The sequence below is a fragment of the Brienomyrus brachyistius genome, chromosome 15, assembly GCF_023856365.1.
Source record: "Brienomyrus brachyistius isolate T26 chromosome 15, BBRACH_0.4, whole genome shotgun sequence".
Classification (NCBI taxonomy): Eukaryota; Metazoa; Chordata; class Actinopteri; order Osteoglossiformes; family Mormyridae; genus Brienomyrus; species Brienomyrus brachyistius.
Window position 1 is genome coordinate 1,256,164 of NC_064547.1, and position 26,000 is coordinate 1,282,163.

At 40.9% G+C, this 26,000-nt stretch overlaps 2 protein-coding genes and 1 long non-coding RNA gene across 5 annotated transcripts; 2 read left to right on the plus strand and 1 right to left on the minus strand.

Annotated features, from left to right (window-relative positions):
* Positions 1-88: 88 nt before the first annotated feature.
* si:rp71-39b20.4 (potassium voltage-gated channel subfamily V member 2) lies at positions 89-4,188 on the plus strand. The gene is made up of 2 exons (XM_048976368.1): positions 89-1,375; positions 1,696-4,188. Exons 1-2 carry the CDS (start codon positions 89-91, stop codon positions 1,990-1,992), a joined length of 1,584 nt encoding a protein of 527 aa, XP_048832325.1. The 3' UTR covers positions 1,993-4,188.
* An 834-nt stretch (positions 4,189-5,022) lies between these two features.
* Positions 5,023-14,824, plus strand: LOC125708665 (N-acetyllactosaminide beta-1,3-N-acetylglucosaminyltransferase 3-like). 3 transcript variants are annotated; one of them, XM_048976369.1, is made up of 3 exons: positions 5,023-5,159; positions 12,460-12,634; positions 13,520-14,824. In XM_048976369.1, exon 3 carries the CDS (start codon positions 13,528-13,530, stop codon positions 14,671-14,673), a length of 1,146 nt encoding a protein of 381 aa, XP_048832326.1. In that variant the 5' UTR covers positions 5,023-5,159; positions 12,460-12,634; positions 13,520-13,527; the 3' UTR covers positions 14,674-14,824. The 3 variants fall into 3 exon arrangements, with proteins under 3 accessions (XP_048832326.1, XP_048832327.1, XP_048832328.1); XM_048976370.1 differs by lacking the exon at positions 5,023-5,159 and adding an exon at positions 11,084-11,310; XM_048976371.1 differs by lacking the exon at positions 5,023-5,159 and adding an exon at positions 11,084-11,250.
* Positions 14,825-17,868: 3,044 nt separating this feature from the next.
* Positions 17,869-20,900, minus strand: LOC125708667 (uncharacterized). The gene is made up of 2 exons (XR_007382525.1): positions 20,845-20,900; positions 17,869-20,114 (listed from the first exon to the last, which is right to left on the minus strand). It is a non-coding gene; the product is annotated as an uncharacterized LOC125708667 (long non-coding RNA).
* Positions 20,901-26,000: the final 5,100 nt, after the last annotated feature.

The window sequence follows — 26,000 nt, forward strand, 5'->3', positions numbered from 1 at the left end:
TCATGGGAGACAGAACAGAATCAACAAATCTTCTTTTGTGCAACTTCTAGTCCTCCCTCCCGCTTGCTTTCTCTCTAGAATTGTCGTTATGGATCCGTCTCAGAGTGGACTCAAAAAGAAGCTGAAGAAGAGACGCTCCACGTTGTTTGCCAGGCTGAGCGATGGCTTTGCCCAAAGCTCTGGAAGTGAAGAAAGTCCCTTTCCTTTCTCTCAGGACAGTTCTGTGAAGCCATGGAATTCTATGGAGAATTTGGATAGCCCAGAAGCTAAGGGTAAGAGGGAAGGGCCCGAAAGGGCAGAGCGTGTGAGACCATCAAACATCATGAACATTAACGTCGGCGGGAAAGTATTCCGTATTGCGAAGAGCGCGGCCCTCCAGTACCCGCAGTCTCGCATCGGCTCCCTGGCCCTGTGCACCGACCAAGTCAAGAAACTCGCACTCTGTGACGACTATTCGGTGCTCACTAACGAGTTCTTCTTTGACCGCGATCCCGCATTCTTTCACTACATCTTCCATTTCTACCGGAATGACATTCTGTGGGTGATGAGAGAGCTCTGCCCCATTAACTTTGAAGAGGAAATGGCATACTGGGGACTGAGCATGAAGGAGACCCAGCGCTGTTGCCGCATCCTCTTTGAGGAAAAGGTGGACGACCTTAAGGACTATCTTAAAGTTGAAAGGGAGCTCATGGAGGAAATACAGCCCAAGCAGGATGAGGAGGGCTTTCATGGTATGTTCCTCGCTGGTCTCCGCAAGGCCCTGTGGGACTTGATGGAGAACCCTTACTCCTCAATGGCTGCCAAAACCTTTGCGGTATTTTCTAGCATATTTGTGATAATCTCTATTGTGGCGATGACACTCAACACTGTTACAGAACTAAAAACTTCCAAAGTTTACGGGAAGACTTATATGGAGTGTGTAGAGATTGTATCAATTATTTTCTTTACCTTTGAGTATTTCTTAAGACTTCTTACAACTTGTGATATTAAGCATTTCCTGAAAAGTGCACTCAACTTTGTTGACCTGGTGGCTGTCATGCCCTACTTCATCCAACTGATCTTTGAGGCCTTTGCCAGTCAAGAAGACCTGAGTGTTCAAGAAGACCTGCAAACCATGGCACGAGTCAGCAAGGTCAGCAAAGTGTTGAAGGTGGTGAAACTCATGCGCATTTTCCGTATCCTCAAGCTGGCACGACATTCCACCGGCATGCGGGCGTTCGGCTTCACCGTCCGGCAGTGCAAGCAGCAGGTCTGCTGCCTGTTCCTCTTCATCGCCATGGGCATCTTCACTTTCTCTGCGCTCTTGCACTCTGTGGAACATGATGTCCCTGGGACCCCTTTCAGCAGCATCCCTGATGCCTGGTGGTGGGCTGCAGTGAGTAAACTTCTCCCTCACTAATATCTAATATCCAGAGCATTTTTACTATTTTTTTTTTTAATTTATGGTGCCATCCCCTTTGGCACAATATCTGGCACATTTCAATATTTGAGAGTTGGAGAAACTAGGTTAAATATCTGATAATGACCGAAGCAGTGAAGCTAATTCTCATAAATGAAAAGGAGGCATTAGGGATTAAACTGTACTGCGTGTACTGACGAGCCAGTTTAGTCACAAGACAAAAATGCCTTTGTTCTGACTCATACCATAACTAAACTTTTATTGCGACAATGGCTGTTTTGTTCCTATCCCTATAGGTAAGTATCTCCACAGTAGGCTATGGTGACGTGGTGCCCATATCCTTCCTGGGTCGAGTGGTGGCATTTGGCTGCATCTCCTTTGGTATAATCCTGAACGGCATGCCCATCTCAATCCTGTTTAACAAATTCTCTGACTACTACGTCAAACTGAAGGCACAGGAGTACACGCACACTAATGTGGAAATGGGGCTGAATCTCAAAGCTCGCTTACAAGACAAGCTCAGCATTTTCTTTCGACCCCAAGCGGAGGATTTGGATGTGGCCGACCGGCCTTCTCAGACCACTTTAGTGTGAAGGTGAGCGAGCGGCCACAAGGTGAAAGGTGGGAAAATTCTCTGCACTGTAAAGACAGACAGGAAGTGCAATCTGCATTGCTATGAAGAGCAAATTATCTTCTGTGTTGTACCTCTGACTTCATGACTGCTTCCATATCCTATTCACTATAAAGGGATATTAATATAAAGGGGGGGAAAAAAAACATTTGTATCCAGGTACTTTTAAAGTGTTCTTAAAACTACTGATCCCATGAGTCATTTGACCCAGCTAACCAGCATATCGAGTTACGTTTGTTAATCTGTTCTGGATTCTTCATTGTCTTGAACAAGAAAAGCCTGTATCCTTCAAAACGGGAAGGAATTTTAAGCAGCCTCCAAGTATGCAGCTGAACCTGAATGAGCCGATTTAATCCCCTCAAATTAACGTAACGACGCGTTCTTTTTATTGTAGTTTTTGGGTGGTGAGAAACATTGGTAGAAAGGGGGGAAGGGGAGTCATAGACACAGAGCAAGTAGAAGATAAGGAACTAAGCTTTGGTTAATAAGATTATGGAAGGCTGTGGGAGAGGTGAAGTGTTCTGGATATGTAATCTAAATGGTCCACTTTAAATGAATCTGAAGTGAAACTTTTTTTTGCACGCTGTTTATAGCACACACACACACGTGGGCTCCTCACACAGCCAGTCTTCATCTTCTGTCAGCCACTGGAATCACCCAGTCAGTTTACTTGCACATGTGCAGTGGATGCACACCAGTGTACAAAAAGGTTTGCTGGACCCAAAATTTGGGCTGCCAGTGTACTGTAGCAATTTACGTCATTCACCCTGTGCGTGGGCAGTGATGGAATGTGGTAAAGTGAAGCATGAATTGGCTTCCTTTAGTTCCTAGTGGAAGAAGGGTGTGGGGTCAGTTGCTGATCAGAGAGACGAACCAGTGCAGCAGTTAACAGGCCCTATGTCAAACTGCTGACATACAAGTCACACAGCTAAATAAAACCGCCAACAGCCAGGATGTGGAAACTGACGTCCTGCACACCATGATAGGAGAGCTACAGCTGCCCAGATAAAGGTCAGATATACAGGAAATGTGAGAAGCCAAATCACATAGTCAACACATACAAAGTCACATTGTCCTCCTATGACTTTCACTGCAATTCAGCACCTCATCAATTGCCTCGTTCCTATTCTACGTTAACCAACATGGAGACAACATAGTTGGGTTTGACCCGTTTCACAGACTGGGATTCTCTGCACAGGGCAATAGTGGGACAAGTGTACTCTCCCAGGCAGGAACAATACTGGGCCTGGGTGTATGAAAGCGTTCTGAGACTTGAACTTCTGAATCCTGAGGTCACTCTGGTGATCCAGTCACTACGAGGGGTCCCATGGGTATTTACCCATGAAGGGATGTACATGGTCAGCAAGATCACTCAAATAGGCTTTGGCACTCAAGCAATGATCAGTTGCTATCAATAGGCCCTAAGTATGCCAAGAAAATCTTCCCCACACTATTTCCCCCCCACCCCTAGCCATGGTCCAGGGATTCATGCTGACCCTACAATTTGTGTGGCTCAGCAAAAATAGAGATTCAATAGACCAGACTATATTTTTCCAGTCTTCAACCGTCCAGTCTTGGTGAGCCTGTGCCCACTGCTGCCTCAGCTCTCTGTGTTTGGCTGAGAGGAGTGGAACCCGACATGCTCTCTGCTGTTCTGGCTCATCTGAATGTTCGACTTGTTGTGCACTCTGAGATGCTTTTCTACTTACCACAGTTATGCAGGGTGGTTATCTGAGTTAGCGATGTCTATTTGTCAGCAGTCATATTCACATGTACTTCAGAAGCTCCTCATATCAGTAAAAAACAGGTGCCCGTACTCCCCTCGCCATTCAGCACCAGGCACCAGTACTCCCCTTGTTACTCTGTGCCGGTATATAAGAAACATTCACAGTACTCTGAAGAGAAAAACAAACTGGAGCCAGTACTGCAAACCCGTGAGTACTGGCCGACTTCAGAACCAAGAATACAAAGCCCAATCTATCACACAGAGAATATAGCATATTCTCTTCCTAATGTTATTATATGAAATAAATCTTTTTTTCCCAAATTTATACTGAGGATAATATGGTAGCCTCACACGTCTAGTCATTTTAATACAGTGTCAGAGTAAAGGCCACCAAGTATTTCACTAGACTGAATTATACTGAGTATAACTGTACATGACAAATAAAATTTGATTTGAGTTCGATTCCTGCATCTGTGTATGTATGTGTCTGAGTGATTCACTACGATTCTCTTATAGGAAGGACACAGGAAACAGTAGCAGAGCTGCCAACTTTGGTCTGCTGACTGAAGTGAGGTTTTCAATTCGACTAGTTTGCACACACATTTATATGTATGAAACGGTTTAATTACCTTGTAAAGTTAGTAGGGTTGCAAACTATCTCAAAACTTTTTATGTAGTTAATTTTAGGTGTATGATAGAATAACATAAATTTGCCTAAGATTTCTTGCTTGAGAGTCTGTAAGCATGAGTGTGACGCCAGTTGCGGGAGAGTTGGGAACTCTGTAGAACATACAGGCCACACAGCATAGGAGGCCAGTCCAGCCAGGGTCCACTGTGCACAGGACATTATATGTATAAATACACATGAAATGTAAGTTTTGTTTTTTTGTATTGTGGTGCGACAGTATTTCCCATTTATGTTTTTAATGACATAAACATGTCTGAGGCCGTCGAACTCAATGCTCAATCCTGTTACCCAAATTATTATTTTATTTCATTTATTTGTTTAATAATACATTTTGCTAAGTTACTTGAATGTAGTCAGTGTTACCATACTATTAGGTTTGATGACATGAAGGCCAAGCATGTAACCAATCGTTTCTTTAAAACACAACTATCAAGTAGTTGATATTATTTTCAAATGGTATTTAAACAGTTCCTTGAGGTTCTGGTAACAGGACTGAGAAAAATGCAACCATGTTTCATTTAAAAACCTTGAAAAAAATTAAAGATTCGGTGTAACTACCCTGCTACTAACTGCGAAACACGCGCACACTTTCATCTTCTACAATGGGTGGAGACAGAAATAGGGGAACTAACGACGGCACTGGGCAACACTATCCGAAGCTAGTAAATCGGGGGTAATGTGCTTAAACAACAAGACGCAAGAATAGCAATAACAGGTAAGTCTACAAAATGTTTAACAATTAAACGCATAATCATCATGTCTTTTTTATTATGCCATGTTTTATAATATTTCAATGTCAATGTTTTATAATATTTCACATCGAACATTTAAAGTATTATTTGGTTGAATCTCGATCATATTGAAAGTTAGATGTTAGCAAAATAAAATTAAACAGTCAAGCTGATGCGTACTATTTCAAGCTTGACTAGTTTCATTTTAGGTAAAAAGAACGAAACAGAAAATCGCCAAACGGAAACTATGAAAGCTGACACTAGTACACGGAAATTTAATGAAACATCAGAGATTAGATTCACCATGCCTCGTATGTATGTTTGTATTACGTACAATGTGTGTTGCATATAACGTGGGCCTTTCCTTCCGGTGTTTCTGTAAGAGAAAACTAAAACGAAACGATTCATATTTTACCTGAACTTCGCTTTGCACCGAATTCACGCCGATTCGTTCACGTCTGGTTCGCATTAGTTACTAATGATGTCATAATGGAGCACGCGAATCCGTTAGTTTCTAATATGAATTCGGAAGCCGTCCCGTGCTCGGCGCACGATGTAAATATGCGAACAAAAAAATCATTATCAGTATTTCGTCATTTTAATTAAGATTTTTGCGTTTTGTCGTCAGAAATAAGAATGGATTTAATAGAATTCAGTTGCCCGCCTCTTTTCCATTAAAAGTCAGTTCTTTGTTCAGTCGGTCTTATAGGTCATGAGTGTTCTCGGGTCACTGTGTTCAAAGTAATTAAAATGGTGGTCAATGTATTGATTTGATTTAGCTGGGCACCTTAAAATATGTTTAATGGTTCACGAACTTTATTTGTGTCCAGCATTTTAACTTTGCATTAAATATAACTTTTAGTAAAAATACAACAAAGGGTTCAGTGGTTACATTATGTGCTGTCTTGTGAGGCAGTGGGCTAAGCCTCTGTTCCTGTGATCAGAAGGTTGCTTGTTCGAGCCCAGCCTCAGCACGTCTGTAGGTCCTTGAACAAAGCCCATAACCCCCAGCTCCCTGGGCTCTGCCCTTGGTAGCTAACCTTCTCTTACCTACAGAGAGCAAGGTGGGGGAGGCATTACGAGACTTTTTCCACGGGGGGTCAATAAAGTATCAATTATCAAATTGAGAAATTAAATTCTTGAAGCATTTGGTGATTATTTTTTTGCATCCTGCGCATATGCAGTACCATCTTCCTCACTGACTGCAGGCCAATTAGATTTCAAGTTTTTTATGTAAACGTTTGACTTGGTCATAATAAATGTTTTGCTGTTTTTTACAATAATGTAATAGGAACTACTTTTGGTCAAATTTTTATGTACAATTTTTAAAAAATATCTGTGCTGCTTAAAAGTTAGTATTCATCTAGTTTCAATTTCTCTGAGATACACTGAGTCATTTGAGTGGTTCAGTTATAAAAAAACAACTAACACCTTACGATGTTTTCGACGTGAAATATTTTGTACATTTATACATGTACATTAGTACATGAAGGTTTACGCGATACAGGTGAGCTTTCAAATATGCATTAAAGGCGTAATATCATGTAGAAAAATAACATAGAGAAATCCAAACCTCTGTATATTTGATGGGAGATTTCCATATTTGCAGTCTATAGGCTTTATTATTCTATCTATTATTTATACACTTCTATGCAACTATTTTCATGTTTATGGCTTCATAGTTTCTGGATGAAAAACAGACAATTTGATAAAAACATCCAGTCAGCATCTTATGTTTTTTACATGCTCAGCGGCTAACCCATGACCCCCACTATCTGATGAAGGATGTTTGAGGTATGTATGTTATGCCCTCAAGGACGTGGTCAACAGGATGTTTAGTCTCGGTGGTCAAAGCATGGTCAAAGCATGGCTGCAGATCCCCATCTTCCTTCACAAGGAAGCCAGTTCCAGCTGGAATTGTGTAGGGGCCAATATGGCCGTTCTGTAAATGTATTTCAGCATGGCTAGTGCTCCAGGTAAGATAGAGGGAACATGCAGGGAACATGCAGGGAACATGCAGGCCTGTGGCAGGGACATGGTTATAGTATTCGGAGAGGAGAGTGATTTTCTCAAGGGTTATGAGGGGATCAGCCACACAGAGGAAGCTTTGATGAGAGCATTGCAGACTCTTTGCATTCTTCTCTTCTCTGGTAGTCCTGAAGGAGTTTCCACAAGTTCTGGTCACAAGTTGGCCACCTTGTTCTTACTCTTCTATCTAACTGATCCCAAACCAGTTTTATAGGGTGCAAGTCAGGGGGTTGTGGTGGCGGCTCATGTGTCGCAGCACTCCATCTATGTTCTTGTTCAGAAGATAATACTTAGTACATATCCTCGGGGTATGCACAGGGTTATTATTTTGTTGAAAACCAAGAGATTTTCAATAACTGTGTCCAGACGTTTGACTGATACTGAATAATTCTGGCTATGTGTAACGGGAAGGGCAGGATTTACTTGTTACTGACAAACTGGTTTAAACGTTTACAGATACTGCATTATACTCTGTGTGTATCACAAAGATGACTGCACTCGGAAAGTAAAGATTGCACTAGTAAGTCCTGTTTGGTACCATATGACGTTTTTCGACTGGTATTCAGGAATCAGGCCGTACCCAACCCCTGAAAAGATACTAGTTACAGGTTTAAACCTTAACTCCAACACCGTGGTAAAGTTAGCTTTAGGGCTGCTGCGATTAGTCGACATAGTCAATGATGTCGATGCTGAAGATGTAATGAAACGAAAATGAACACTAAATAAAAGAAAATAATTTGTGAATTGAAATAAAAAATGAAAACCATATTTACAAAAAAAGTGTCTGACTTTAATCTGTAAAAAGTAGCACCAGCATCTCTTTACTTTGTTTAACCGCGTTGTATTATTTAACACCCCCTTTACAAGATGTTGTGGCTGCTGATCTGTCCCTTCCTTCATCGTGACTTCAGTGCTTATCGCTCGTGTCACACGTGCTGTGCTCTGCCAACCTAAATTATTAAGCATAAGGATACGCCAAATTTATACAGGTCTTTGGGGCATTTCAATATGCATCTCATTAATATTTTTAGGGATACTACTAATCTGTTTATCGAATTTTAGTCGAAAATAATATGCATATGGTGATGAAAATCCAGCGTACACTGCGATGACATACGGTTTGTTGTTAGCAAAATAAAATTATGCAGTCAAGCTGATTTTCTGAACGAAAATTAAATATGTATAAAAATGCATAATTTGAAAGTTACACGGTGTACATTGTCCCCCATAGTTTAATGCTTAAAGCACACTTTACAGGACATGTCTGCATTATTTAGGTTTATCCATGCTGTCACGTTGCACCAAACAGCATGTGGCAAAGCGTAGTGGAATTGCAAAACTATTGGGAGTGAACACAAAACCAAATAAAAAAATATTTTCCCAGCCAAACCTCCGTAGTGATATGAACTGGATAAGAATCCGCAAATCAAAAGGAGGGAAGTCACAAATAATAACATAATCCACAAATAGATGTAGATGTCCTGCAGGGTGGTGAACGTCCCTGATAATGCTTAATGCCCAGGACCTGCATCACTGGATGTAGATGTCCTGCAGGGTGGTGAGTGTCCCTGATAAAGCTTAATGCCCTGGACCTGCATCGCTGGATGTAGATGTCCTGCAGGGTGGTGAGTGTCCCTGATAATGCTTAATGCCCTGGACCTGCATCACTGGATGTAGATGTCCTGCAGGGTGCTGAGTGTCCCTGATAATGCTTAATGCCCTGGACCTACAGTCTGGATGTAGATGTCCGACAGGGTGGGCAACTCTATCCTGGAGATTTGCTCAGTGCTCTGTATCACCATCTGCAGGGCTCGGCGGTCCTCGAAGCTACAGCTGCTATATCAGACAGTGATGCTCTGTGGAAAACAGATTCCACAGTAACACTGCGCATGGTATTTTGTAGCACAGAGGAGATATTGAATTGCCTCAGCTGCCTCAGATAATAGCCACTGCTTTAGCTTTCTGCACCAGGGTGGACATGTGGGTTATATATCTGGGAAAGGGGAGAAATTTAAGCCAGAGTATTGAAATCAATACTGGCAGTCAAAAGTCTGGACACACCTGCTTTTAATTCATTTGTCTCTATTTTACCTTTTATTCACCTTTAGAGAAAAAAAAAACCCAAGGCAAGGAAGTAACACATATCAGATATTGCAATGACCAAGAGAAGTGTTAAACATTTAAACATTTTCTCAACTTTTAGCAGTGTTGTGTCCACCATAGTCGACTCTGAGTGAAGTCTGTCAAATTGAGTGTAAGTCAAGCCTAGTTCAACAGGGGGGCGAGTCCAATGGCGCTTTTCCACTGGCTTACAGGAACTGAACCATACCCAACCCATAACACGCAGAGTATCTAGTTACAGTGCGGTTCCAGCTCGCTTTGGTTTCCCACTGCAGGAGGGTCGGCTCGGTAAAGACTTTGGTGGGTTTGGAGAGCGACTGTAACGTAAAACCGAAGAAACATTTATTTATGTTCACATGGTGTATATTATTATTTACTATGTGCTATTTCCGTTAGCAAGTCTGTGAGAATTACCCTCTTATGTTAGCATCAAATACTAGCAAAATCGGCATTTGCTTGCATAAATTTGCATTATGAATCCAATCCATTCAGCTGTTCTATAGTACTTGTAAGTGGTTGGAAATTTTCAGGTTCTGAGTTATTGGGAATATGCATTAATACATTGCAATACGCAATACTACTAATAATTAATAAAATGTAGAATATGCCACACAAATCGACACAGATCACTGGTATCTCCCTGAATTTCAGATGGTGATGGTGCAGGTCCAACAAGCTGGAATCACAGCCAGAATTATGTTCTTGGATCCCTCCAGAGCATTGATCCCCAATCAAAGCCTGGATGCATTATGCAGTTTAGGCAGGTTAAACAGGACTGATGGACGAAACCACTGCTGAGAGAGAGGCTTGGACACTACGAGAAAATTTATAAACACATTCATAACAAATAGTAATGCATTCATTAAGCATTTTAAACATAGCTATAAATATTTATCGAATGCATAGCCATGTGTATTGCATTCTGTATGCTTTATGAAGCTTATAATGCATTATAAATTTCCTATGTCATTTCTGAAATTTCCTTCAGGATTAATAAAGTATCTATTTGCCTGTTTGCATTAAGGATGCTTTGTACTGCATTATAAAGGTATACTTAATGCATTTTTCTAACCATTATAGATAGATATGACATATGAAATGTATAATGCATTATAACAGTGCATCTACAGTGCATTATAGATGAGACCTTCATAAAGCAGTCATAATGCATAATAAACATGACTATAATGTGTTATGTTTTTTCTAAATATTTATAGCCATATTTATAATGCTTTATGAATGCATTATTATTTGTTATGAATGTGTTTATAAGTTACTGAAATCATGGCCTTAAGTAAAGTGCTGCTGTTGTTTTTAATAATCATTTGTGAGATTATGAAAGTCCCTCGATGTTACTTCCCAGGTCATTTAAATCCCATTTAATTCCTTGTGCCAGTTGAAGTTCCCCAAGTGTTTAAGTGGCTGCACTAGTTCCTCCCACAAGGCTTGTGCTGTGTTAGCATGGCACATTTCCATCTAAAATGCTGCCATTTTATTATTAAAATGCAATAACGTTTACCATTTTTGTTGATTTTATTTTGAAATGAATAAGTCTCTTCCTCCTCCGAAGTAGACCTTTGCCTTTGGTACGATGCTCACAGAAGCTAATGGCTGTTTTGTCTAGCTTTCAATTCCGTGGTCAGCTCATGATTAAACCCTGGTACACAAGCACAAGCACAAGCGCCCTAACCAAAGACAACTATACTCTTCTATACACTTCCTGTGTCAGTTCTCTTAAGTTCCTGTTTTTGTTTTTCATACTCGCTGGTTTGTGACCAAAATAGGCAGTGTCTGTGCCAGGGAGGGAAAGCTGACAAGCACGCTCACTGCGCACAAATATTAAAAACATACATGGACAAATTAAAATTACTTTGAAAGGGACATTAGCGCTGCATGTCGCTTTACCACTAGGAGGGGCTCCAAACAGTAAGCTGGGCAAATGTGAAACTGCGGGTCAGCTGAATATCTGGCTGGAACAAGTTTCCTGTACGAATAACGCATTTCTTTCCGAAGCCACCTGTCATCCAGTCATTATTGACGAATATCCATGTCTATTTTCAGTGTATGCATTTTCTGTTTGTTGCATGGTGTACATTTTAAATTTTAACATTGGCCTCGGTGGTATTACAGTAATACAGTATACCTCAGTATTTTGGGTGTACCACAGTAAGGTTGAACACCATCCAGGCAACCTTAGCCAGCTTTGCTTACCTTGCTAAGTCCCCGTAGCGTTTACTTTTTCTGCCTTCTGTGCATTTTAAAAGCTTTCGGGGTTCGTCTTTTTTATCACATTTACTTTCGTTAGCTATTTTTTCATGCTGTCATGTCATCCAGAAATTATACGATGATGATATTTTTGAATAATATGTTGATTTGTTGGTAGCATATTGGTCTATGGATACCTATGTATACGTATTTGTGTTTTTTTTACGCTGATTTCAGATGTTCTGCAGCTTAACTACAGACAGTCGTAGGGTTCCATTCTAAAGATATTACATGCATTACACAATAAAACCAATGATATATTTTTGCACTACAAGTAATATTGCCTGTATCTGAGTCAGTCAGGGATCGTCAATTCCGATCCTGGAGGGCCCGAATCCAACAGTTCGCAGATTTTTCTGTTCAAACATACCTACTAAACCTGGCAAAAAAACTGATTGTGATGTGTTTGACCGGGGGAATTCAAAACTCTTTTAAACTTTGGCCCTCCATGACCGAAACTGGGGAACCTTAGCCGAAAGTGTACAGAAAATGATGTTTTACATTTATTTGTGTAGTCGACGTTTTGTCCATGATGCTTGTGTCCAAGCAATGTGATGAACAAAAAAAAGTCACTGGTATTACTGTAGCAAAAAAGCACATTTTTGAAAATAATAATAATAATATATTGCTATATATACACATAGTTGTTCCTTCTTTCAAAATCTTACATTTATATTTATTATAGCAATACGCGAGTAGGACGTTATATTCTTCCTGAATCGTAAAGGTAAGACTTATTCGTGAGTCTAATTTGAAACGTAGCCTATAGTAATAGGAAACGAGCAGGGCTCTTTAATTTAATGTCCATTTCTTCCGCTTGCAAACGTATCATTTACCTGCCTTCTTTGACACGTCACATTCACCTTACAGGTGAGGCGACCCATAGTTTTCCTCACAACGCTGGCGATGGTGGATGAATGGAAGCAGGAAGCTCTGCTAAGGTGCCGCATCGCCGCTGACGGGGGCATTTCCGAGCGCCTGAGGATCATCCCAGCAGCCAGCGTCTGTCTGAGCAGGAGGTCTCCGGGAGGCGGCCCGCTGGCAGGTCGGAAAGAAGAGAGATTTAAACACACTCGTACAGAAATACTTGATGGTTCTTTGTTTCTGAATACATATAACAGCGCAGACTGGGCTATGGATTTAGTTTCATTTCGTTTCGTAAATACCCAGGGAACGGGAACGATTTCTGAACCTTTATTAAAATATTAAAGTAAAAAAAAAAACGCAAGTACAGAAAATTGTAATTAACATATTTCGCTGTATGAAACTTAATTAAATGAAAATATGATTCAAATGAAGATTGGCACGGATTTTGACCTGTTGCTTTAAACTTTGTCGCGCGTGTGTGCTTGTGTGTTTTCATATATATATATATATGTTTATATATATAAAACACACAAGCACATACGCACGCGCGAATAATGCAGGTACATTTAGCGAATGAATCATACGTACGAATTTCATTCGTATTTGTCCGTTAGATGTTCCCATAGTAATAGTCTGCCGATATGTGAAAACCGTGTAAGAAATCTACAAAACAATTCAGATGTAGAAATGATAAATGTAATTTGCTCCGTAAGATGTGTAATTTATGGAAAGTTTTCGGTGACGAAGTTTTTTGTTCTGTGACTGTGCGAGTGTGTGAAGAACCGCAGATCGCTTCCTCTCTTACATTTTACTTTCCATATCTATCTATCTATCTATCTATCTATCTATCTATCTATCTATCTATCTATCTATCTATCTATCTATCTATCTATCTATCTATCTGTCTGTCTGTCTGTCTGTCCATATGTACATATACACAAAAGTCCAGATTTTCCAATGTTATAGAACACAATATTTAATGACGTGTATATGTTTCTTAAATTACTTTAGCTTAATGATGTGTAGACACATCATATCGTTTACATTGTTTCTCTTCTTACAGGTTAAAAGATGAGGCGGTCATCAAGTTTCTTGGAAATTGCTGCTTTGTTTGTGATTTCTGCCTTGTGCTTGTTCATCATTTTCAAAAAAGATTTGTTGCCTCATGACACACTTAAATTCTCAACCAATGAACAGCCACCTCAGAATCACATCCCCATGCCTGCCCGTAAGTTCAGTTATCATTGGGAACCATGTACCCGGAATGACTCCGCTCACAGCATTCCAGGATTTTCTACTCTCCCAGGTCACATTCAGAACTTCCTCTATTATCGTCACTGTCGGCATTTTCCGATGCTGCTGGACGTGCCTCACCTCTGTGGAGCTACACCAGAGGAGTCTGCCAACGTCTTTTTGCTGTTAGTGATAAAGAGTTCTCCCTTGAACTACGATCGACGTGAAGTGCTGAGGAAAACTTGGGCAAAAGAGCGTCTGCAGGATGGAGTGTGGATCCGGCGGGTGTTCCTCTCGGGGGTCTTCGGCAGTGGCGAGGAGCAGCGTAAACTGAACAAGCTGTTGTGGCTGGAGCACCAGGAGAACAATGACATTCTGCAGTGGGACTTTAACGACTCCTTCTTCAACCTGACCCTGAAGCAGGTCCTCTTTTTAGAGTGGATGATGAGGAACTGTCCTCAGGTCCACTTCCTGCTAAATGGAGACGACGACATCTTTGCAAACACAGACAATATGGTGGAATATCTTCAGAACCTGAAGGATAACGATGGGAACAAACACCTTTTCACTGGTCACCTCATTCACTACGTCGGGCCCATCAGAGAACCTGGAAGCAAGTACTACGTTCCTGTCCAAGTTCAGGAGTCCAATTCATACCCACCGTACTGTGGTGGTGGAGGGTTCCTCCTGTCTGGTTTCACCGCTACAGTTATATACAACATGTCTCACAGTATCGACCTTTTGCCAATTGACGATGTGTATATGGGAATGTGTCTGGAAAAGGCTGGGTTGGAGCCGGTGTCTCACTTTGGGGTTAGGACAGCGGGGTTACACGTCCCATCGCTAAAGGCCGATAAACTTGACCCCTGTTATTATCGAGAGATCATGCTGGTGCACAGATTCTTGCCGCATCAGATTTTCACCATGTGGCACGAGATCCACGACCCAAAGCTTAAATGTGGCAAATCCCACAATGTCATCTGACTGCTGCTCAGGACCATTTGTCATTTGTTAAATATGATTTCTGTAGTTTTTTAGGTACTTTGTATGGGATATTGGTTTTGTATTGTCTGTTTTTTCCTGTGATTTTTCTATATTAAATAAATAATGTATTGAAATTTGGTTAACTTAAGAAGGCTCGAATTCCTGTGTTAATGTGGCATCGTTGGTGCTCTCCCTTCACGGATGTAACAGCTCTCTAAATGACAACAAAATTGTGGTAGTACTGGTTAATATTTGTTTACTAGCAACAACACATACAGGGTACAATAATGATGCAACTGAGAACATGCATATGAGACACATCAGAATTAAAATTGCAGCTGAAATTAAACTAAAACAAAAAAAAAAATGCATTTTAACTTCTATTTTATAAAACACTTTAATTACTTCATTATAGTGTTAAATCGAATTTGTCATTGTCACAAACAGAGAACCTTAGTATGAATCGTGGGTATAAGATACCATGGTTATCAATAATTCAAAATATTTCAATTAAACAGCTTGTATAGTGAAATTTTTACCACAATTTCATTACTGCACCTACAAAAGTATAAAAATATACATTAGGTTCAGTATCTTTATTATGACTGCCATAGTTAACGATCCAGCATTCATACATAAACTATGAGTAGTTTCTGTGCAAGATATCCAGTAAAATGAAGCACTTATGCAATGCAAATATCGCAAGGCATTGATAACAGGTGGCTGGCATGACTTGCGATTTCTATTGACATTCAGAAAGGAAACATGAAGACAGGTACGTACTGCTAGCGAACTGAGTGCGAGGCAATGTCTAACCAAGTGCACAGCCAAAATGTTTTACATGCTAATCTAAGTGATAGCTGTCCAGCTAGCTAGCCAAAATCTTATTATTGTTATATTTTAATAATCCTTATGATTATTAAACTTCCCTTTTTCACAACGACCACCTTGGTCTCTGCAGAGACACAGGTGAGAGTGAAGTTTGGGAGCAGATCACAGGGTCAGTCAGTGTTCAGCACCCCGGGAGTAGTTATGTTTAAAGGTCTTATTCAAGGGCCTAATGGTGGTGTAGCTGATCTGCTAGGAGTAGGACTGATCTGGCCCAATGTCTTTTTGTACAATGGACCAATAATCAGTGAGTGGCTCTGTGGGCTAAGTTTGTGCCTGTGATCTGGGGTTTGCTTGTTCAAGCCCCACCACTGCCAGAGGGCACTGCATGTTTATTTATTTAGACTGACAGCGAATCAGTTCTGCCCCAGGATCCTGTCTTAACCTGTATGGCTGGCAAGTGGCTCAGTGGCCTTAGTCTGTGTTTGGGAGCTGGAGGTTGCTGGTTCAAGGCCCAGATACTACTCTGCGTCAGGTTTGAACGTGCAATCTCTCTGTGTGTCACGCCACCCATCCATCCACTGGCCCTTAAGGCCTCATTATAAAGCTCTGCCGGTCGACGCGACAGCAAAAGCAGAAACTGCCCTGAGTCACGTTTGAGGCTGCGATCTCCCGATTGCAAGAATGATAGCAAGGACTGTGATCTTTGTGTCGCCGTGCCACCCGTCCATCCACCGACCCACTGTCCCTTGAGGCCTCATTATAAAGACCTGCCGGTCGACGTGACAGGGAGAAACTGCCCTGACTGAGGTTCGAAGCTGCAATCTCCCGATCGCAAGAACAGTCGATCTGTGTGTCGGGGTCCTGGTATACACACTTTAATAAAGATATTATTTACATTAGTCACTTTTATTTACATTAGCCACACTACAATGCTACACTGGACCACATCTCTTCAGCCACCCCCTCCTGCTCTCTTCATTATGCAGTTCAGAGCACAGGGTGAGCCAACATCCCCAGAGCTGGGGGTTAAAGGCCTTGCTCAGGGACCCACAGACATGTAACCGCTACACCAGGACCGGGACTCAAACCAGTGACTGATTGTACGTATATAGTCAGGCGAATGCGTTTCAGATCTGGTAAGTGACTGATCGTACGTATATAGTCAGGCGAATGCGTTCCGGATTTGGTAACTGACTGATTGTACTTATATGGTCAGGCGAATGCGTTCCAGATCTGGAAAGTGACTGATGGTACGTATATGGTCAGGCGAATGCGTTCCGAATCTGGTGACTGATTGTTCGTATATGGTCAGGCGAATGCGTTCCGGATCTGGTAAGTGACTGATTGTTCGTATATGGTCAGGAGAATGCGTTCCGGATTTGGTAACTGACTGATTGTACTTATATGGTCAGGCGAATGCGTTCCAGATCTGGTAAGTGACTGATGGTACATATATAGTCAGGCGAATGCGTTCCGAATCTGGTGACTGATTGTTCGTATATGGTCAGGCGAATGCGTTCCGGATTTGGTAACTGACTGATTGTACTTATATGGTCAGGCGAATGCGTTCCAGATCTGGTAAGTGACTGATCGTACGTATATAGTCAGGCGAATGCGTTCCGGATTTGGTAACTGACTGATTGTACTTATATGGTCAGGCGAATGCGTTCCAGATCTGGTAAGTGACTGATGGTACATATATAGTCAGGCGAATGCGTTCCGAATCTGGTGACTGATTGTTCGTATATGGTCAGGCGAATGCGTTCCGGATCTGGTAAGTGACTGATTGTTCGTATATGGTCAGGAGAATGCGTTCCGGATCTGGTAAGTGACTGATGGTATGTGTATGGTCAGGTGGATGCCGGATCTTCAGAGTGCATACAGACCAAATGTAATCATTCAGAACTCTAGACAGATTTCGGTGCAGACTCTCCTGCCTAAATGTCCTGACACCCAGATTTAAGGAGATGCAGGTGGATCTGGCCCAGAATCGGTTGCTATGTGAGTTACCATTTACACAAGACTGTCTGCTCTTTCAAAACATTTAACAGAATTTAAAAACTCTCCCAACAAAATAATAATAAAAAAAGAATTGTCAAAGCAACCGGTCTTATAAAGTTACGTGTGTAAATGGAAATATAAACATACAATGTGACACTGGACCACATTTCTTCAGCCACCCCCTCCTGCTCTGTGAGGAGGATCATAAGAGAGGCAAAAAAATCCCCAAGGATGACTGTTGGCGAATTACAAGACCAAGCAAAACCTTTCCAAAACTTTGACTGGAACCAAATCCAATGGTCTGATGAAACAAAAATTGAGCTTTTTGGCAACAATAAGGTGGGTTTGGTGTAAAAAGATGGATCAGAATCAGAAAACTTTATTGATCCTGGAGGAAACTGCTTATGCGATGACTACCATAACACACAACACAGAGACAAGAACATCATAAAATAAAAGTAGTAAAATCTAAATAGAAATCTGTAGAAAGAAAACAACCACAATATGAATAAACTATGCTACATACAGAAATGCTTGGTATAATATCTATCTATTGACATAAGTGGTAGTTTGGAATAAGTTATTGCACTTCAAAAAATCAGTAGTATAGTTATAATGAAATGAACGTCATCCCAAATGCGAAATATGGTGGAGGTTCTGTGATGTTCTGGGGCTGTTTTTCCTCCAAAAGCTCTGGGAACCCAGTTAGGGTACATGGTACTATGGAGTCCATGAAATACCAGGACATTTTAAATCAAAATTTGCCTGCCTCTGCCAGGAAACAAAAATTGGGCCGTCATTGGATCTTCCAGCTGGACAGTGATCCTAAGCACATGTCCAAATCAACACTAAAATGGTTAGCTGATCACAGAATTAAGCTTCTGCCATGGCCATTTCAGTCACCTGACCTGAACCCCACTGAAAACCTGTGGGTTGAGCTGAAGAGAAGAGTGTACAAGAGAGAGCCGAGGACCCTGAATGATCTGGAGAGATTCTGTAAAGAGGAATGGACTCAGATGCCCTGCTTGGTATTCTCCAACCATATAAAATGTTATAGGAGACTATAGGAGAGTGCTGTTATACTGGCAAAGGGAGGTAGTACAGAGTATTAAAAGCAGGGCTGCCAATAATCATGACACGTGTTTTTGTTAAAGATAATTAAACTCAGCTACCCAGCTACCCAGCGATGGACTCAGTCTTGACTTGGACGGCCGCCGCCCCCGTTGGACTCAGTCTTGTCTCGGACAACCACTGCCCCCTGTTTGACTCAGTCAAACAGTATGCTTACTGCTGCCAAAACTTTATAGTTCCTATAGTTAGACATTGCTAAAGGTAAGACGTGTGTAAAAGCATTCCGTGAATAACTTGATATTTTAATGCATTTTCGCTGGGACATTATGAATGAATAAGCAAGAATAGAATATATTCTTTAAGTGCTAAACCATTTTGATGCATTTTTAAGTTTCATTCAATCATTAAAAAAAACCCTCAAACATTATAACCACTCCATATGTACAATACCCATATCCAGCAAAATAACTTTTTGATCACATTTTTTGAGTTTATTCTGCATTGTTTCAAAGTGGCAACACAACACGCCGCCAAATAATCATACTGCATCTTTAAGACTGTAAGCATAAGTACGTATGATATACGGAACAAAAAGCTGAGGCGGAGCATTTGGGTGAATAATAAGAACCTTAAACAGCCCAATTGTTCCGTGCTGCTGTTATTGTTCTTACATGTTACTTTTGACGTATGTAGTAACTATTTTTCTTTGTTTTGGTGTGTTTCGTAATTTGATTTAAAAAAATAAAGAACACTGATGACAAAACACATAATTACATAAGGAGTAATAGTTGCGTGTATTGCATGCATTTATAATACCTTTGTTGTAGTTATATCTTTAATATGGTTTACTGCACACACCTCATTGTATTTGTACAGTAATAATAAAAGTACATTAACTAGGAAGATGGAATGTACCCTTGTAAAAACGGGAAAGCGATGGAACATAAATATTTCCTGAACTTCCTTATGACGTCTGAGGGACCACAGGTCTGTAGCTATAATGTAGAAGACTGACGGAGTAAATCTCTCTGAAACCCCACCGTGCCCAACTGTTTACTAGAATTAGGTTTATTCGGAGCTGGGGGGCGGCGGGTGTGGTGCACCGGTGCCACAGTCATTACCGGTACGACATGCATTTGCACTATACCATTGTCGACAGCCTAATGATACAACAGCCTACTTATGAAACAATAAAGCATAAAAAATATCAAATATAAAAATGAAAGCATTTTATGTTCTTCAAAGCTTCAGCTGTAATCTGAATACTTGTCCTTGTATGTAACCGGTATATTTGCGTTGTGTGAATTTTCCATTAAACACACTCTAGCGACGTATCCTGATGACTCCCGTTCCAAAAAAAGGAGGGGATAGGGGGTTCACCTCTGTTATTTGGAAATGGTTCGGTTTTAAATCACCCGACATGGGGCAAACATTTCAGTGTACAGACATCCTGGCTCTTCAGGAAGTTCCGGGAGTCAAGTTCCGATGGTTCTGCATAAACTCAAGGGTCTTTCCTCTATCGCACATGTGCTCTTCCTCTGAAAAACAAATGTCTGGCATATTGTATATCATTTGCGTGCGACAGGGAGCCGCTGTCACCATGCAGGAGACTCCCGGCATTTCCGGGAGAGCTGGGCTGTCAGCACCGTCCGTTTGTCAAATGTGTGCCTTTCTGCCTTCATTTGTGTGTGTTTGTGTTCCGTGACTTTGTGTTCCGCAATTTGGCCCACAGCTACCATGCGACCACAAAAGTGTTCTTTTTCTACAGCAGAACTGGTCATTTTAGTTTTGTAGTAGCACATAAAAGTTAATATGAAGATCTTCAGGCTTTTTGCTAAATTAAAGCTACTGATACTCTCCCATTTCTCATTTGAAAGTGATATACAGTGGTGCGTGCGGTTCACGGACGCTTTGCCCTACAAACAATTTGGTTTGCAACCAAGAATTACTGGGGGAAATGCGTACAAAATTTGGTCGAGGAATCATTTTTTATACTAGTGTAGCACCGGCATAGCCGCGTGCGACTGTAAATACCCCTTGTATTGCTGTTAATGTGAATGTTAATGGTTGGATTTCCCTGTTGTCGCGCGTGTGTTTCCCGTGCCGTCTGTTATGTGCGTGTATGTAGCGTTTGTAAATCTTCCACCGTTTGTGCATCTTAAAGTTCGGTGTCTAACAACCTTGTGTTGCAGGTCTTGTGTTGCGGTTCGGTGCTCGTTAGTTCCGTTGTTGTCGTTTTAAGGTCTGATAATAAAGAGTGTGATTTACCTGACAAGCGAGTCTCCATGTCTCTCTGCTCTCGCGAGACCTAGGTCCGCCTGTCGCCACACTAAATTGTGTGCGTGTGTGTGTGTTTTATTTAAGTGTTAACTATCAAAACCAGAACATTTATTAACAAAAAAATATTATTTGGTAGGCTTGTGAATGAATTAATCGAATTTCAACGCTTTCTTATGGGAAAAATGGCCTTGGTTCGCATATAAATTGGTTCGCTACCACTTTCCTGGAACGGATTGTGTTCATGAACCGCAGGCACCGCTGTATTCCTTGCGCTCAATATATTGTCAAATATTTTTATCTACATAAAGCGACATGACTTGTTATTTCTTTCAAAACTTGGGGAAAAAAGTACCGTCACTGTCCAAGAAGTGAAAAATTCCGTGATAATAATTTTAGGTCATAGTGCTCATTTCTATTCAGAGACATCATCTAGAGGGAAAACAGGATCCAAATCTAATTTTAAATGACCAGCAAACAAACAGCAAGCGGTACTGCTGCCTCCAGCAACTTTCTAAGGCTATTTCCGTTCACCTGGGATGCCTTTCAGCCATGGTCTTGGACATTTTCTACTCCTGAGCACTATATGTTTGGTAACTTAAATAATAATCGATACTTTTATTGTCCCCGTAAGGAAATTGTCTTTACGCCTCCCACAACTTGCTCCTTTTTCATAGAGGAAGTTGTCTGTGAAGGGCTGCCACCCGTAGCGGCACCCAGGGAGCTGGGAGTTAAGGGCTTTGCTCAAGGACCCACAGTCTGAGGCGGGGTTTGAACCTACGACCTTCTGATTACAGGCACACAGGCTTAGCCTAAGAAATTTACAAACGAGAGGAGTATACTATATATACTCTATATATTTCTGCTGCCCATAAAATTATATGCTAAAGATTAGTGTTTAAAGGAATCTATAAAGTTAAAGATTTTTGACAGTAACTTCTGTATTTATTCATTGTTTCATAAGCAGAATAAGATTGCTGTTTAATCCATGAGAAATTAATCTTTATTATGGACAGCATAAAATGAATTTTTCAGGGGCCGTGACAAACCTGACACTCCCAGCTATTAAAAACTCTGTAGTCATACATTCACCACACCCTTAAAAATAGATCCGTTCCTTTAAAGTGGAGCATTTCTTAAGGCTGTAATTTAGGCTTAATGTTGTGCAAACTCTTGCCCAACAATGCGTGCAATATCAAAATAGGTAAGGGAATGTTTAAAGATGGAAGCCTCACAAATGATCACTGCCTCACCATGTTGTTAGAGCAGTGGTTCCTAGTCCGTCGTCTGGCAGGGCTGTCTGGCAGGCAGCTCAGAGGGAACAGATCAAGGGACCGACCAAGGGCTGCATTGGGAAACTCTGTGTTAGAGGATTTATGGAAGAGCTAAACAGGTTTTGTCTGTTTTATTGAAGGTCCATGCTTCTGATATACCAACATATATTAGCATATACAGTATAATTATGTGGTTCTGAGATGGCAAAACTTATTAAAATTTACAGATTTTTAAAAATACGGATTTTTAAATTGTTTGGAAAAAGGTGAATGTCTGAAAACCCCAGTAACAGGCTACCTTTTGCACTCTGATCTTTTAACAGTGATCCTGGCCCATAAATCTCAGAGGGTGTCCAGCAACAATACTGATAATAATAATGTAATAACTACCAATAATGTAATAACATGCCAATAACAATTTGTCCAATCTCAATGTAATAAAAGTCTATAATGTAATAATTGGTGAATTATGTAATAACCTATTACCTGATCTATGAAAAATTGTTACATTATTGGTTCAGAAAATGTTTTACATTATTGGCCAGTTATTACATTATTGACTTTTATTACATTAAGAACGAAAACATTATTACATTATGGACAGTTATTACATTATGGGCTTCTACAGGTGGGTTAAAACTAGTAAATTCCCTAGTAGGCTGTGTGCCTAATCTGTAGGAAATTATTATAATATATTTTTTTTTGGGGGGGGGGGGGTTGGTTTAAAATCCCATTATTGTACTATGTGGTTATATGCTTGCACGTGTCCCAGTAGTGTTGGCGTGAAACGTGGCTTGAAAGAATCACCGGAGAAAAACAAGTAGAGGTAACAAAAGGGGATTTTATTGTAAACTAAACTAAGAAGACATGAAACAAAAGAGACCATGAGGGATCTAACCAAAGGTGAGTAAATAATACTAAAGTACACAAAGAAATAAAACAAACCAGAGAAACGCGAATGAGATCAGGTAACGCATCCATGTCAGATACACCCGAAACAAATGCAATGACCAATAAGCGCAGAGGGCAAGGGCAGGTACATATGTACATGGGTAACAAGGGCTAAACAAAGGGCAGGTGTGAACCATCGAATTCAACCAAATAATAAAGACTACGGGTAACAAGGAACGGGTGCAGGTCATTAATAACCAATAAGAATGCAAACACTAGAAACCCTAGAATCAGGATGGCAAGTGGCACCTGCTAGTCAAACAGGGAAATGATGAAGAGGACAGGACAGGGCAGGGCAGGGCAGGGCAGGACAGGACAGGACAGGGAGTTACTTGTACTGTTTAAGTAAGGTTAAGTGACACCAGCATTGTATTCCCTGGACAGTCCCGTCTCCCGCTCCATCCATCTAAGACTTACTCTTCCCACACCGTCCAACTTCTGTAATTTCTAAAATTACTGGATGGATCAACCGCAAATATGAAATCCAATACATTTATTTTAACCTGAATGCTCTGAGTTCTTGATGTGACAAGTAACTGAAACTACGCCTGTCCATTTATTATGCATTCCACTTTTATGCTAATTTGCACAATTTTCTCAACTAATTAGGTGGTTAACTATATTTTTAGTACGTCTTATTGTCCGTCTTAAAATGTCATTAATATTAACTAAAAATGTGAAAGTTAATAAATGTGTTTTTGCTTGAATGCTCCTTGGTGTGACATGTAGGTCTCAAACTATTCATCAATTGCACATTCTACTTATATGACAATGTGCTGCTTGCCCAAAGCTGACCTTCCCAAGTTTATCCCATCGCTGGGGAGTTGAGATGCTGACGCTGAGCAGGCTCATCACATCATGTGTATGGCGGATGAGATGGTAATTCCAACAAGCCACATACCCTAATCTTTCATGTACTAAAATAGCAGAATAGATCGGATATTCTTAAAGGCGTCTGGAAAGTGAACCCAGTGAAATATGAACCCAGCGCTTCTCTCCTGCTCTTCCTTGACTTCAGCTTGACTGCAAGGAGAAAGAGCTTCAGTTCCGTCATGCAGAAGGCACACCTGAGAGTGGTTCCAATAACTCCCCACAAGTGGTGGGAAGTGATTTTAGTGCTTCCTTAACCCCACGTTTGATAAATCTAATTCAGATGCAGCTGCTAATCTTTAACCCAACCTGCTGAATACACTTATCAGAAGCCTTAATCATGTTGATCTTTGGCGTGTACAGAACAGCACCAGTGCAGATTACACACTTCACGTCAATACTTTACACTTCTTTGGTAAGACCCCACCTAGAATATTGTGTGCAGGTTTGGTCACCATACCTTAAAAATGACATTGTTGCCTTGCAGCATGTAGTTATAGTATGGAATAGTCTTCCTGCTAGTGTAGCGCAAGCTAAAACCCTGGGTTTCTTTAAATCAGAGCTAGATAAGATTTTAACAACTAAGAACATAAGAACATAAGAACTATACAAACGAGAGGAGGCCATTCGGCCCATCAAGCTCGCTTGGGGAGAACTAAACTAATAGCTCAGAGTCATTAAAATCTTATCTAGCTCTGATTTAAAGGAACCCAAGGATTCAGCTTGCACTACATTATCAGGAAGGCTATTCCATACTCTGACTACACGCTGCGTAAAGAAGTGCTTCCTTAAATCCAGCTTGAAATGTTCTCCCGCTAATTTCCACCTATGGCCACGAGTTCGTGTATTTAAACTAATGCTGAAGTAACTATTTGGTTGAACAGCATCCAAACCTGTTAGAATCTTATATACCTGGATCATGTCCCCCCTCAATCTCCTTTGCTTGAGACTGAACAGATTTAGCTCAAGTAACCGTTCCTCGTATGACATTCCTCTAAGACCAGGAATCATTTTTGTGGCCCTACGCTGCACCTTTTCTAAGGCCACAATGTCCTTTTTAAGATATGGTGACCAAACCTGCACACAATATTCTAGGTGAGGTCTCACCAAGGAATTGTATAATCTTAGCATTACCTCCCTTGACTTAAACTCCACACACCTGGAGATATACCCCAACATCCTATTGGCCTTTTTTATTGCTTCCCCACACTGGCGAGAATGGGACATGGAAGCATCAACATACACACCAAGGTCTTTCTCATGATCAGCTACCTTTATTTCAGTGACACCCATGAAATACCTGTACTTTATATTTCTGCTCCCTAGATGGAGTACCTTACATTTATCGACGTTAAATTTCATCTGCCAGGTATCGGCCCAGTCACTAATTAAATCAAGATCCCGCTGTAGCTGCTGAGCCACTAATTCAGTATCTGCTACACCACCCACCTTGGTGTCATCTGCAAATTTCACCAGTTTACTGTATATATTGGTATCCATATCATTTATATAAATTAGGAACAATAGTGGTCCTAAAATCGAACCCTGCGGTACCCCACTATGAACGCAAGCCCACTGTGACATTGTGCCTCTTATAACTACTCGCTGTTTCCTATCTGTTAACCAGTTATCAATCCAGGTCGCTACGGTACCTAAAATACCTGTCGCTTTGAGTTTAAGTAGGAGCCTCTTGTGGGGGACAACATCAAAAGCCTTTTGGAAATCTAAGTAGATGACATCATAGGCCTTCTTATCATCAACTTCCTGAGTAGCTTCCTCAAAAAACTCCAACAGATTTGTAAAACAGGATCTACCTCTTCTAAATCCATGCTGGCTATCCCGCAAAATGTTATTGGAGTCCAGGTAATCTATCATTTTCTCTTTGATTATAGCCTCCATAACTTTACCAGTTATACAAGTTAGACTGATTGGCCTATAGTTAGACAAATTACTTCTATCCCCTTTTTTGAAAATAGGCGTTATGAAGGCGTGCTTCCAATCAGAAGGTACCACACCTTCAGATAAGGATTTTTGAAACAGTAAAGTTAAGGG

Bases quoted from the DNA above. Each gene is read 5' to 3' on its own strand.
- LOC125708665 (XM_048976369.1), top strand. From the start codon at position 13,528: ATGAGGCGGTCATCAAGTTTCTTGGAAATTGCTGCTTTGTTTGTGATT.
- si:rp71-39b20.4 (XM_048976368.1), top strand. From the start codon at position 89: ATGGATCCGTCTCAGAGTGGACTCAAAAAGAAGCTGAAGAAGAGACGC. The intron at 1,376-1,695 runs GTGAGTAAACTT...CTATCCCTATAG, and splicing joins ATGCCTGGTGGTGGGCTGCA to GTAAGTATCTCCACAGTAGG.